Here is a 12,307-nt window from a genome sequence, read left to right as displayed (position 1 = left end):
TATATAATAGTTTTGATGTCTTCACTATTATTCTACAAATGTAGAAAATAGTCAAATTAAAAGGAAAACCCTTGAATGAGTAGGTGTTCTAAAAAAGTTGACCGGTAGTGCAGGTTTATTGAAGGTGTCACAAGTTGTGACCACTTAAATATCCCAAATCCACATATGGAATCTTGATTCAATTTACTCTGTGAATCTAAGTGGGTCCCAGTGACATGCAATAAATCATAGCTTAGAAAATGTGCAGAAAATGTCAAGATGAAAAACATCTGCTACTAGTAGTCAGATGGGGGTGGGAGGTGAATCACTCAAAATGGAAGTGGGGGACTGTTAAAATATCCAGTCTTGACCTTCCACTTGGAATTGTCCACATTCCTGCCAATTAACATCAGTGGCAGTGTGTTGAGGTTTGCTAGCTGCTGTCAATACATACACTTTTTGAGTCACCTCAAGGCTAGAGGTTAGGGCTAAAGTCGCGATAACATGCTTGAAAGCAATAACTACTGCTTGTATCCAAGTATGATCAGATATTGGTTCAATACACTAAAATAAGAGTTTAGCTCCACAAACCCCATTCATTCAAAAAACACACATCTTTCTCCGCATTATGTATGGCATCTGTTTGGCACTTCCTTTCACAAGTTGTGTGTTAATGTATTGAGTCGGCAAATAAAGAAACCCATCCCATTTTACTGTCAATCTGCCTGAGTCGTTTATGCCCTGAAACACCCCGTTTAAATTTAAGGAAACAGTCGCAAGTGAAACAGGAAACAGCAGTCCAGGGTGACAGAATAAAAAAGTAATTGAACCCAATTCAGAATGCGCAAATCATTGTTGTCAGAGGGACACATCTCAGTTTCTGGGAAAGTATATTAAAAATAAGCTAAAAGAAGTCCAAAGTTTGTAAACTTTTGTGAAGTGCAGAAGCGATACCAGTATTCTAATGTGAAATGCTCCAAAGGAGCATTTGTGGGGAGCTCAGGGGACAGAGAAAAATTTGGGGTGCTCCCAAAATTCTGAGTAATATTGTCAGCGTTGCTATATAAAAATTTTAAAAAAGTGTCCATCTATACTGTAAATCACCTTCTACCAGCGCCGTACCTTCTGGAAGTCCAAACAGTACAGCCTTAAGACAAAGGTCCACCTACACAACAGCAATGTAAAGCAGTAAGGAAATTTAAGTCTCCCTGGATAAAGTGTGCGGTTTCAGATTCCAGCCAGGTGTTGGTTATGCAGTGCACACATGGGAAATAAGGGAGAGATCCTCAAAAATCCTCCCAGCAGCTACAGTGTCCACTAAGACCGACTACAGTGGACCGTGCTATACTCAATGTTTCAAGCTACTGCATTATTAGGTAACACAATGTTTGCATTTAGAGCCTGGCTTTCATAAGAGAGGATCAAAAGTATATAGTGCGTGCAATAAGAAGTCAGTGCTTCTCTAGCACAGGGATTCTGGAGGAGGATCTGGTCTATACATTTAGCTGGAAGACAGACAGGGTTTTTGTTATCTTTCCTCATTCTATTGCTTAAAATAATCACAACAAATAAAACATTGCAAGAGCTACATCAAGCGTGGGGGGGGGGGGGGTCTGCTAACTTCCATTCCCACACGCTTCCAAGTAAATAACCCTATGGGTTTATGGCACTGTATCCACACATGCAACTGACCTGTGTTACTAAAGTTCATGCGAGAGCGATAACGATTCCTAGAAGTGGCGTGCCACTTAACATCAGCGTCGAAAAGAGCCAAATATTTGCCTCCTCTTATTTCATGTTTAAGACAGCACTAACACATGGCGGGATTCTAAAACAGATGTCTTTTTCCATACACTCGTCCATACCTTACATAGGTTCCACACGTAGGCTAATGCTGATACACATTTTCCATCCTTTCAACTGGTATGCAGTAATCTACGATAAATTCAGTAGAGGCTAATGATGTTATTCCATGTTGTTCGGTCTCGGTGGATTGAGATCAGAAGATAACGCCGTTTATGATTGGATTTACTGGCCTGTGAAAGCGTATCTGGATGTTGTTAGAAGTCCAGAGAATGGTAGTACGACATGCATTGCTCATCTTTGATACGTTCGATTAAAATAATTCTACACTGTTAGGAAAGCACAAAGGCGAGTTGCCTTGTGCGGAATCGTGAGTCATGCAGACCCTATTACAGTGTGCTGTGGTATGGATACTGCGGAACAATCATATCCTCTCAGTTGTGGAAAGGCAATTTTAAAAAAAGGTCACAAAATGTAAGATGTGCAACATTTGTGTAACTCCCCAAAGTTGCAAAATGTTCAAAATATTGATAGCACTTTATAATAGCTCCACATAATAAAGCATTTATTTATGAATTAATTAGTAAATCATTTATTCATAGATGATTAATCATTACTCATTTGTAAATGTTAGTAACCTGGTTATTCCCCCATTTATAAACAACTTTTAAAGTATTTAATAATGATTCATAAGATGTTTAATATTGTTCCTTATAAAACATTTACTAATCATTAGTTAAATATTTTTGTTTATAAAACATTTACTAATCATTAGTTAAATATTTGTGTGGTCTCATCTAAAGTGTGGGCTATTTATACTTTATAAATACTAACAAGTGTTTGTTGGCAGTGACTTTTCTACAAAAACAAAAGTGTGTAATCAACCAAGAACTAGAATCTCACGTAATTTGGTCAGCTGTGCGATTAAGTTCTGGGTCCATATGTGTTAGAAATTGGGAGTTCCGGTTTGCCCTCGCAAAAGGAAAGCCAAAGTCTGCAGTTAAAAGACTGAAGCAATGGAAACAAAAAAAGGTTAAACATGTGAACATTTCTACCTGCAAATCACACACACAGTTGAAGTCTGAAGTTTACGTACACCTTAAATGTATTTGGTTAAACTCAGTTTTTCACAATTCCTGAAAATTCCACAATTTCTCCACATTTAATCCTAGTAAAAATTCCCTGTCCTCGCTCAGTTAGGATCACCACTTCATTTTAAGAATGTGAAATGTCAGAATAATAGTAGAGAGAATGGTTTATTTCAGCTTTTATTTATTTCATCACATTCCCAGTGGGTCAGAAGTTTACATACACTCAATTAGTATTTGGAAGCATTGCCTTTACATTGTTTAACTTGGGTCAAACGTTTCAGGTAATAAGTTGGGTGAATTTTTGCCCATTCCTCCTGACAGAGCTGGTGTAACTGAGTCAGGTTTGTAGGCCTCCTTGCTCGCACACGCTTTTTCAGTTCTGCCCACAAATGTTCTATAGGATTGAGGTCAGGGCTTTGTGATGGCCACTCCAATACCTTGACTTTGTTGTCCTTAAGTCATTTTGCCACAACTTTGGAAGTATGCTTGGGGTCATTCTCCATCTAGAAGACTCATTTGTGACCAAGCTTTGACTGATGTCTTGAGATGTTACTTCAATATATCCACAATTTTACTACCTCATGATGCCATCTATTTTGTGAAGTGCTTCTACACCTGCATTGCTTGCTGTTTGGGGTTTTAGGCTGGGTTTCTGTACAGCACTTTGAGATATCAGCTGATGTACGAAGGGCTATATAAATACATTTGATTTTATTTGATTTGAAGTGTACCAGTCCCTCCTGCAGCAAAGCACGCCCACAACATGCTGCTGCCACTCCCGTGCTTCACGGTTGGGACGGTGTTCTTTGGCTGGTAAGCCTCCCCCTTTTCCCTCCAAACATAACGATGGTCATTATGACCAAACAGTTCTATTTTTGTTTCATCAGACCACTGGCTTTTTTATGGCGGTTTTGGAGCAGTGGCTTCTTCCTTGCTGAGCGGCCTTTCAGGTTATGTCGACTTAGGACTCGTTTTACGTGGATATATATACTTTCGTACCGGTTTCCTCCAGCAACTTCACAAGGTTCTTTGCTGCTGTTCTGGGGATTGATTTGCACTTTTTCGCACCAAAGTACATTCATCTCTAGGAGACAGAACACTTCTCCTTCCTGAGTGGTATGACGGCTGACTGGTCCCATGGTGTTTATACTTGCCTACTATTGTTTGTACAGATGAACGTGGTACCTTCAGGCGTTTGGAAATAGCGCCCAAGGATGAACCAGACTTGTGGTCTACAATTTGTATTCTGATTTCTTTTGATTTTCACATGATGTCAAGCAAAGAGGCACTGAGTTTGAAGGTAGGCCTTGAAATGCATCCACAGGTACACCTCCAATTAACTCAAATGATGTCAATTAGCCTATCAGAAGCTTCTAAAGCCATGACATAATTTTCTGGAATTTTCCAAGCTGTTTAAAGGCACAGTCAACTTAGTGTATGTATACTTCTGACCCACTGGAATTGTGATAGTGAATTATAGTGAATAAGAGGGCCTGTTGTCCGGACCTCTGGTAGTCTCTGAGGGTGCCACAGGGTTCAATTCTCAGGCCAACTCTTTTCTCTGTATATATCAATGATGTCGCTCTTGCTGCGTGTGATTCTCTGATCCACCTCCACGCAGACAACACAATTCTGTATAGATCTGACCCTTCCTTGGACACCGTGTTAACAAACCTCCAAACGAGCTTCAATGCCATACAACACTCCTTCCGTGACCTCCAACTGCTCTTAAATGCTAGTAAAACGAAATGCATGCTCTTCAACGGATTGCTGCCCTCACTCACCCGCCTGTACAGCATCACTACTCGGGACGGTTCTGACTCAGAATATGTAGACAACTACAAATACCTACAGTGCCTTGCGAAAGTATTCGGCCCCCTTGAACTTTTTCAGGCTTCCACATTTCAGGCTTCAAACATAAAGATATAAAACTGTATTTTTTTGTGAAGAATCAACAACAAGTGGGACACAATCATGAAGTGGAACGACATTTATTGGATATTTCAAACTTTTTTAACAAATCAAAAACTGAAAAATTGGGCGTGCAAAATTATTCAGCCCCTTTACTTTCAGTGCAGCAAACTGTCTCCAGAAGTTCAGTGAGGATCTCTGAATGATCCAATGTTGACCTAAATGACTAATGATGATAAATACAATCCACCTGTGTGTAATCAAGTCTCCGTATAAATGCACCTGCACTGTGATAGTCTCAGAGGTCCGTTAAAAGCGCAGAGAGCATCATGAAGAACAAGGAACACACCAGGCAGGTCCGAGATACTGTTGTGAAGAAGTTTAAAGCCGGATTTGGATACAAAAAGATTTCCCAAGCTTTAAACATCCCAAGGAGCACTGTGCAAGCGATAATATTGAAATGGAAGGAGTATCAGACCACTGCAAATCTACCAAGACCTGGCCGTCCCTCTAAACTTTCAGCTCATACAAGGAGAAGACTGATCAGAGATGCAGCCAAGAGGCCCATGATCACTCTGGATGAACTACAGAGATCTACAGCTGAGGTGGGAGACTCTGTCCATAGGACAACAATCAGTCGTATATTGCACAAATCTGGCCTTTATGGAAGAGTGGCAAGAAGAAAGCCATTTCTTAAAGATATCCATAAAAAGTGTAGTTTAAAGTTTGCCACAAGCCACCTGGGAGACACACCAAACATGTGGAAGAAGGTGCTCTGGTCAGATGAAACCAAAATTGAACTTTTTGGCAACAATGCAAAACGTTATGTTTGGCGTAAAAGCAACACAGCTGAACACACCATCCCCACTGTCAAACATGGTGGTGGCAGCATCATGGTTTGGGCCTGCTTTTCTTCAGCAGGGACAGGGAAGATTGTTAAAATTGATGGGAAGATGGATGGAGCCAAATACAGGACCATTCTGGAAGAAAACCTGATGGAGTCTGCTAAAGACCTGAGACTGGGACGGAGATTTGTCTTCCAACAAGACAATGATCCAAAACATAAAGCAAAATCTACAATGGAATGGTTCAAAAATAAACATATCCAGGTGTTAGAATGGCCAAGTCAAAGTCCAGACCTGAATCCAATCGAGAATCTGTGGAAAGAACTGAAAACTGCTGTTCACAAATGCTCTCCATCCAACCTCACTGAGCTCGAGCTGTTTTGCAAGGAGGAATGGGAAAAAAATTCAGTCTCTCGATGTGAAAAACTGATAGACATACCCCAAGCGACTTACAGCTGTAATCGCAGCAAAAGGTGGCGCTACAAAGTATTAACTTAAGGGGGCTGAATAATTTTGCACGCCAAATTTTTCAGTTTTTGATTTGTTAAAAAAGTTTGATATATCCAATAAATGTCGTTCCACTTCATGATTGTGTCCCACTTGTTGTTGATTCTTCACAAAAAAATACCGTTTTATATCTTTATGTTTGAAGCCTGAAATGTGGCAAAAGGTCGCAAAGTTCAAGGGGGCCGAATACTTTCGCAAGGCACTGTAGGTGTCTGGTTAGACTAAACTCTTCTTCCAGGCTCACATTAAGCATCTCCAATCCAAAATCAGCTACTTATTTTGCAACAAAGCCTCCTTCACTCATGCTGCCAAACATACCCTCATAAAACTATGCTATCGATCCTTGACATTGGCGATGTCATTTACAAAATAGCCTCCAACACTCTACTCAGCAAATTGGATGTAGTCTGTCACCAAAGCCCCGTATACTACCCACCACTGTGACCTGTATGCTCTCGTTGGCTGACCCCCGCTACATATTCGTAGCCAAACCCACTAGCTCCAGGTCATCTATAAGTCTTTGCTACGTAAAGTCCCGCCTTATCTCAGCTCACTGGTCACCATACCTCATCCCCATATTGTTCATTTGTTTTGCTCTTTTGTACCCCAGTATCTCTACTTGCACATCATCATCTGCACATCTAGCACTCCAGTGTTAATGCTAAATTGTAATTTCACCACTATGGCCTGTTTATTGCCTTACCTCCCTAACCTTACTATATTGTTGTATTGTGTTACTGACTGTATGTTTGTTTATCCCATGTGTAACTGTTGTTTTTGTCCCACTGCTTTGCTTTACCTTGTCCAGGTCACAGTTGTAAATGAGAACTTGTTCTCACCTGGCCTAGCTGGTTAAATAAAGGTGAAATATATTTATTTTTTAAACTGTAAAGTTAGGTAGAGGATGAATAATGGTCTGGGGCTGTTTTTCATGGGCCTAAGCCCCCTAGTTCCAGTGAAGGGAATTCTTAATGCTACAGCATACAATTACATTCCAGACAATTCTGTGCTTCCAACATTGTGGCAACAGTTTGGGGAAGGCCCTTTCCTGTTTCAGCATGGCAATGCCCCCGTGCACAAAGGTTTGTCCAGATTGGTGTGGAAGAACTTGAGCCCTGACCAACCCCATTGAACACTTTTGAGATTAATTGAAGCTTCACTAAAGCTCGTGGCTGAATGGAAGCAAGTCCCCGCAGCAATGTTCCAACATCTAGTGGAAAGCTTTAACAGAAGAGTGGAGGCTGTTATTGGAGCAAAGGGGCGACCAACTTCATATTAAATATTTGTAGGACAATTCATATTTCACACGGTCATGTTTGTGTTTCCATCTAGTCTACAACATGTCATGGAACTTCTGGAAGCACGGCCCCATCCTGCAAAGTGGCACAGAATACGTAGAGCACCTAAAAATAGTTTTCTACACATCTCACACTTTCTGCCCCGTGTCCACTCAGGACACACACCCTCTTGCACCCTCAAAACTTCACCTGCTTTCAAATGAGTTACAACCTGGTCCACGTGAACCAATATAAGTTCCTACCACTTAAAGATCACTCCAAAAGCCCTGCCACTGTCACTTCAGGCCCAGGCTGTGTGGTACAAGGGTGAATGGTTGGACTTGGGGCAGACACACTCGATGGAAACATATGAGGGGAGCCTGTGTGCTCTCCTTCCCCTCTCCCCCCTCTCCTCTTCCTTTCTCCCTCCACATCTCTATCCCTCCCATCATCTCTAACTCCTCTTCCTCCCTGCCTTTTGCTGCTGAGCCCTAAATCTCCACATCACTTCCTTCTCTAACACTGACCTAGAGTAACAGAGGGAGAGGAGCAACAAATAGGATACAATTGTGGTTAGGAACATAATCTCGCTCTTCCTTCTGCTCTTTATTCTTCCTTAACCATACACATACTCTCTTCCTAATAAGGGGTTCCATAAAAAGATTGTGTGACAGTTACACGCCTCCCATTCCACACACACAAACTCAGTCTCCTCCAATCAACTCTTGCTTTCTTGCCTGACAGACTAACTACAGAGTTTGACAATGGTTAGCTGATTAGTTACGAAGCTGGGCCAGTTTCCAAATGAATTGCATCGGTAGAAACAGGGAAAAAAAACAAGCATCTTGTTAGCTGGGAATGTAAGCGAACCTACTATAGCAGCAAAAGGGGGGGACCAACTTCATATTAATGCCCATGATTTTGGAATGATATGTTCGACAAGCAGGTGTCCACATACTTTTCGCCATGCATTGTACACTTAACATTTCTACCTCAATCACACATCAGCAGCGAAGGAATAAAAAGTCCACTAGTGCTACATCTCCCCGTTTCATGATTAACTACCACTCTGATTTTGCCCTCAGAAGAGCCTCAATTCGTCGGGGCATGGACTCCACACGGTGCTGAAATGTCCCACAGGGATGCTGGATGTCCTTTGGGTGGTGGACCATTCTTGATACACAAGGGAAACTGTTGAGCGTGAGAAACCCAGGAGTGTTGCAGTTCTTGACAAACCGGTGTGCTGTCACCATCTACCATACCCTGTTCAAAATGCGCTTAAATAGGTTGTCTTGCCCATTCACCCTCTGAATGGAGCACATACAGAACAATCCACGTCTCAATTCTCTAAAGGCTTAAAAGTAATTCTTTAACCTGTCTCTCCTCCCTTTCATCTACACGAGTTGAAATGGATTTAACAAGTGACATCAATAAGGAATCAAAGCTTTCACCTGGATTCACCTGGTCAGTCTGTCATGGAAAGAGCAGGTGTTCTTAATGTTTTGTATACACAGTGTATATCATCCGTTCCGTTCGCCTACATCTTATTATTTGTCGAAAACGCAACAAATCGAAATACTAGAACATATTCATAAATCAAGACTTTTTTGATGCATCTGAAATGTGGCCGATCTTTTGCACTTGCTGATTAAGATCTTTGTGACGTCTTCAACTAGGAATAAGCCACACCAGACGGGCGAGACAGAGGAGAGGGTCAGTGCGTGTCCACATACAGAATATTAAGTTAAATCTGTTAAGCGTCTGACTAGCAAAATACTTTTGAGTGCCTAAGATGCATGGCATACTTTGGAAAAAGGGGAGATATTTCATCATGCAGAATACCTGTTTTACAGTGGAAAATATTGACCATGTAACCTAGTAATCAGATTCAGTTGTCTGGAAAATATAAACATAGCTCATCTCAACAATTCTCTGTCTGGGTAGCAACATGAATATGCCAAGCAAAATTTCCTGGGCCATATTTTACACATGCAAGTGACAGGTCAACCTTTCTTTTTTTTGCCTTGCTAATAATAACAAATGGAAACAACTGCTTCAAAAGTGAAGTCTGGAAACCCACTTTTTTCGGTCCTCCTCCCCCAGGTTTTTCCATCGCTCCTGCACGGCAGTGGTGATGTCCTGGAGGCTGGCTGTGGGCTTCTCCTGGAGAACCGATGCCCGGGTCTCCCTCTCAAACAGGGCGGCAGGGGACAGGGGTGTCCTCATGGCACGGTTATTGATCAAGTCGTAGGCCGTCAGCGACGCCCGTTTCTCCGTTATAGCGTTGGACACCTTTTTGCCAGGGCTGCTCTGACCCTTGGCCTTGACCTGGCCAAGGTCACTGCTCCATCCGGTGGCCAGGTGGATCTTGACGGGCTGCAACGGCTCGCCTGTGGAGGGGTCTGTCAGAGCTGTTCCTCGGCTCCAACTCACTGCTGATAACTGCTCAACATCTTTGCCTTTGTCATGACCTTGGTCGTGTTTGTCGAGCCTCTCCAGGCCTTTGGCCGTGCCTGGATCTGTTGTCCCGGTGCCGGTCGAAGCCATGTAATCTTCCAATTGTGGAAATGCCAGGTCAAAGTCCCCTGGATTTAGGTTGACTATCCAGTCTTCAGAGGAAGAGGAGGAGCTAGTGTCTGCTGTCTGGTCACCAGCCACTACCCTGGATAGAGGGCCATCACTGCAGTCAGATGGAGCTTTGGCCACTCTGACACTGTGCTCCGCAAGACTGTCCTCCAACTCAGCGTTTCCCCTACAGTCGTCCAGTGATGGGGCAGCATGCAGGCCGCTGCCTCCATCATATTCTGTAGTGACTGGTGGAGCCTCAGTGGCAGACCCCAACCCAGGGCCATAGAAGGAAACCAACAGCGTCTCCACTGCAGCCAGCACAGCCACCTGAGAGTCAAAGTCTCAGTGAGAAATACCACACACACACACACGAATGCCCATGCTGTTCACTATTCCCTTTCTGTTTTACAGGAAATGGCTGTGCAACCAGGTAACTGTTCATTTAATTTCTGTGGTTAATTACAGCACTGGTCAGCTCCTCTTATTTCAAATGGTGGTGGGTGCAGAACTGATTGTCAACTTACTGTTTATGGTCAGCACTTTCTATTTTTATAAAATCAAATCAAGTTGTTGTTGTTTTGCGGAGTTACATTTAAGAGAAGTTAAAAAGTTAAGAGACCGTAACGTTTACTAGCCAAAGCAAGTACGTGGATTCCTTGCTATACCGCAGAGGCTACACGTAAGGAAATTGTGAATTTTCTAAATGGATCTTGCATTGCACATTCGCAGTTGAATCAGTCTGAAAGCCGAAATGTCTAAATTGACTGGTAACTGGTTCTGCAACTACCCCCCATCATATTCTGTTTCCCCTTAGTTCTCTAATCTTTCAACCGGTCTGCAAGGAAATTGATAAAATAATAGAAAACGGCACCTTGTTCTGGAGCAGAATCTGGGTCTTGTCGGGTGTCAGGTTAACGTCTACAGTGGATGAGGGAACAGTGATATTGAGCATCACAGTGGGATAACGATTGAGGGCAGAGTCTGCCGGGTACTGAGCCAGGAAGTGCTGCCGGACCACCTGATGGTCAAGCAGAAAGAAGGTATATGAACTGCAATGATACTATGAGCAATGCGTCACTTTGTTATGTAAACGCTACAACACTGTAAAAGTGACAGTATCAAATGACAGAGAGCTACATTGGGGATAATAGACAGGCCTATACGATGACAAAGTAATACTTCAGAGGACTGCAATGAAAATAAGGTTTTGGGTTTTATTCTGTATGCATTGTCGTCTTCAGCTGGAGTGACTATGTAAAATAAAAAATACTACTGGGTGTGCTTCTAGTGCCTGAATTGATGTGATAAAAATAATAGAATGATAGGTTTATAACACTAATATGTACCACTGTTTAAAAAATATATGTTTTTATTATCCTTAAAACTACTAGTAATAGTTTGATGGTTGTAGCCATCAATTGTCCCATTAACAAATCACCCATATTAGAACAATTATTTATTTTCAAACTTCACATTTCTCTAGTATAGGCTACTTATCATAATGAACTAAATCAACAAAATGCCACCGATAAGTGATCGGTATGATCAATAATGTTTGGCTTATCGTCCCAGCTCTAGTGAATACACACTGTACAATTACAGGACAACAAATATTTTGTCCAAGCAACTTCAAAAGCTCTTGTTTATAGAACACCTCTATCCCATTGGCTGCTGATTTCCTTTACCTAAACCAAACAAACAAACAAACAAACATATGTACATTTCATTAATACAAAAAATGTTTTTACCTTCAGGATATCCTTCTGGTGGACAGGTCGATCATTCACAAAGATAAATGTTTTGTCGGGGTTACTGGAGCTTGCTAAAGAGCAATCCATACCAGGTCTGGGAAAGAATCCATCAATTACGATCTGTTAAAAGAAATTAAATCAACATAATAACTGGGGAACAATTTATCAGTGCAAAACATTTTTTTTACAGTTACATTTTGATCTCACTTCATACCAAGTGCCAATTAACATGCATATTACACAGGCAGGTAGAATGTAATACAAGGGTTCCCTTTTGTGATAGCAAATTCATCAGGGACCCCCCTCATAATCAGAACAACTCTCGTGCGATAAAAATGTATTACAGGGAGTTAGGGCTTTGCGAAAAAATAATATCTAGAATTTTTCCTACTTATGGGCGATTCACATCGATTTTTAAAACCTCTCTCTAAATAAGCTTTGACGCACAATTACAATGCCTTCAGAAATAATTCGTACCCCTTGACTTAATCCACATTGTTGCATTACAGTCTGAAATCAAAATTGATTACATTTATTTTGTTTTTCACCCATCTGCACACAATACCCCATAATGA

At 41.7% G+C, this 12,307-nt stretch overlaps 1 protein-coding gene across 3 annotated transcripts in view; it reads right to left on the bottom strand.

Moving 5' to 3' along the window:
* The window catches only part of pms1 (PMS1 homolog 1, mismatch repair system component), a 64,498-nt gene that overhangs the window by 29,654 nt on the left and 22,537 nt on the right, over nt 1-12,307 (bottom strand). For all 3 annotated transcript variants that reach the window (XM_021579221.3, XM_021579222.3, XM_036958929.2), the window contains exons 7-9: nt 11,730-11,852; nt 10,853-10,999; nt 9,494-10,308 (exon numbers count right to left, since the gene is read on the bottom strand). In XM_021579221.3, coding sequence (XP_021434896.3) covers nt 9,494-10,308; nt 10,853-10,999; nt 11,730-11,852 — 1,085 coding nt within the window. The remainder of the gene's footprint in view (nt 1-9,493; nt 10,309-10,852; nt 11,000-11,729; nt 11,853-12,307) is intronic.

Source organism: Oncorhynchus mykiss, chromosome 22, assembly GCF_057628025.1.
Source record: "Oncorhynchus mykiss isolate SJ-2025 chromosome 22, ASM5762802v1, whole genome shotgun sequence".
In the NCBI taxonomy this organism is placed as follows: domain Eukaryota; kingdom Metazoa; phylum Chordata; class Actinopteri; order Salmoniformes; family Salmonidae; genus Oncorhynchus; species Oncorhynchus mykiss.
This window is presented reverse-complemented; position numbering and strand designations above follow the sequence as displayed.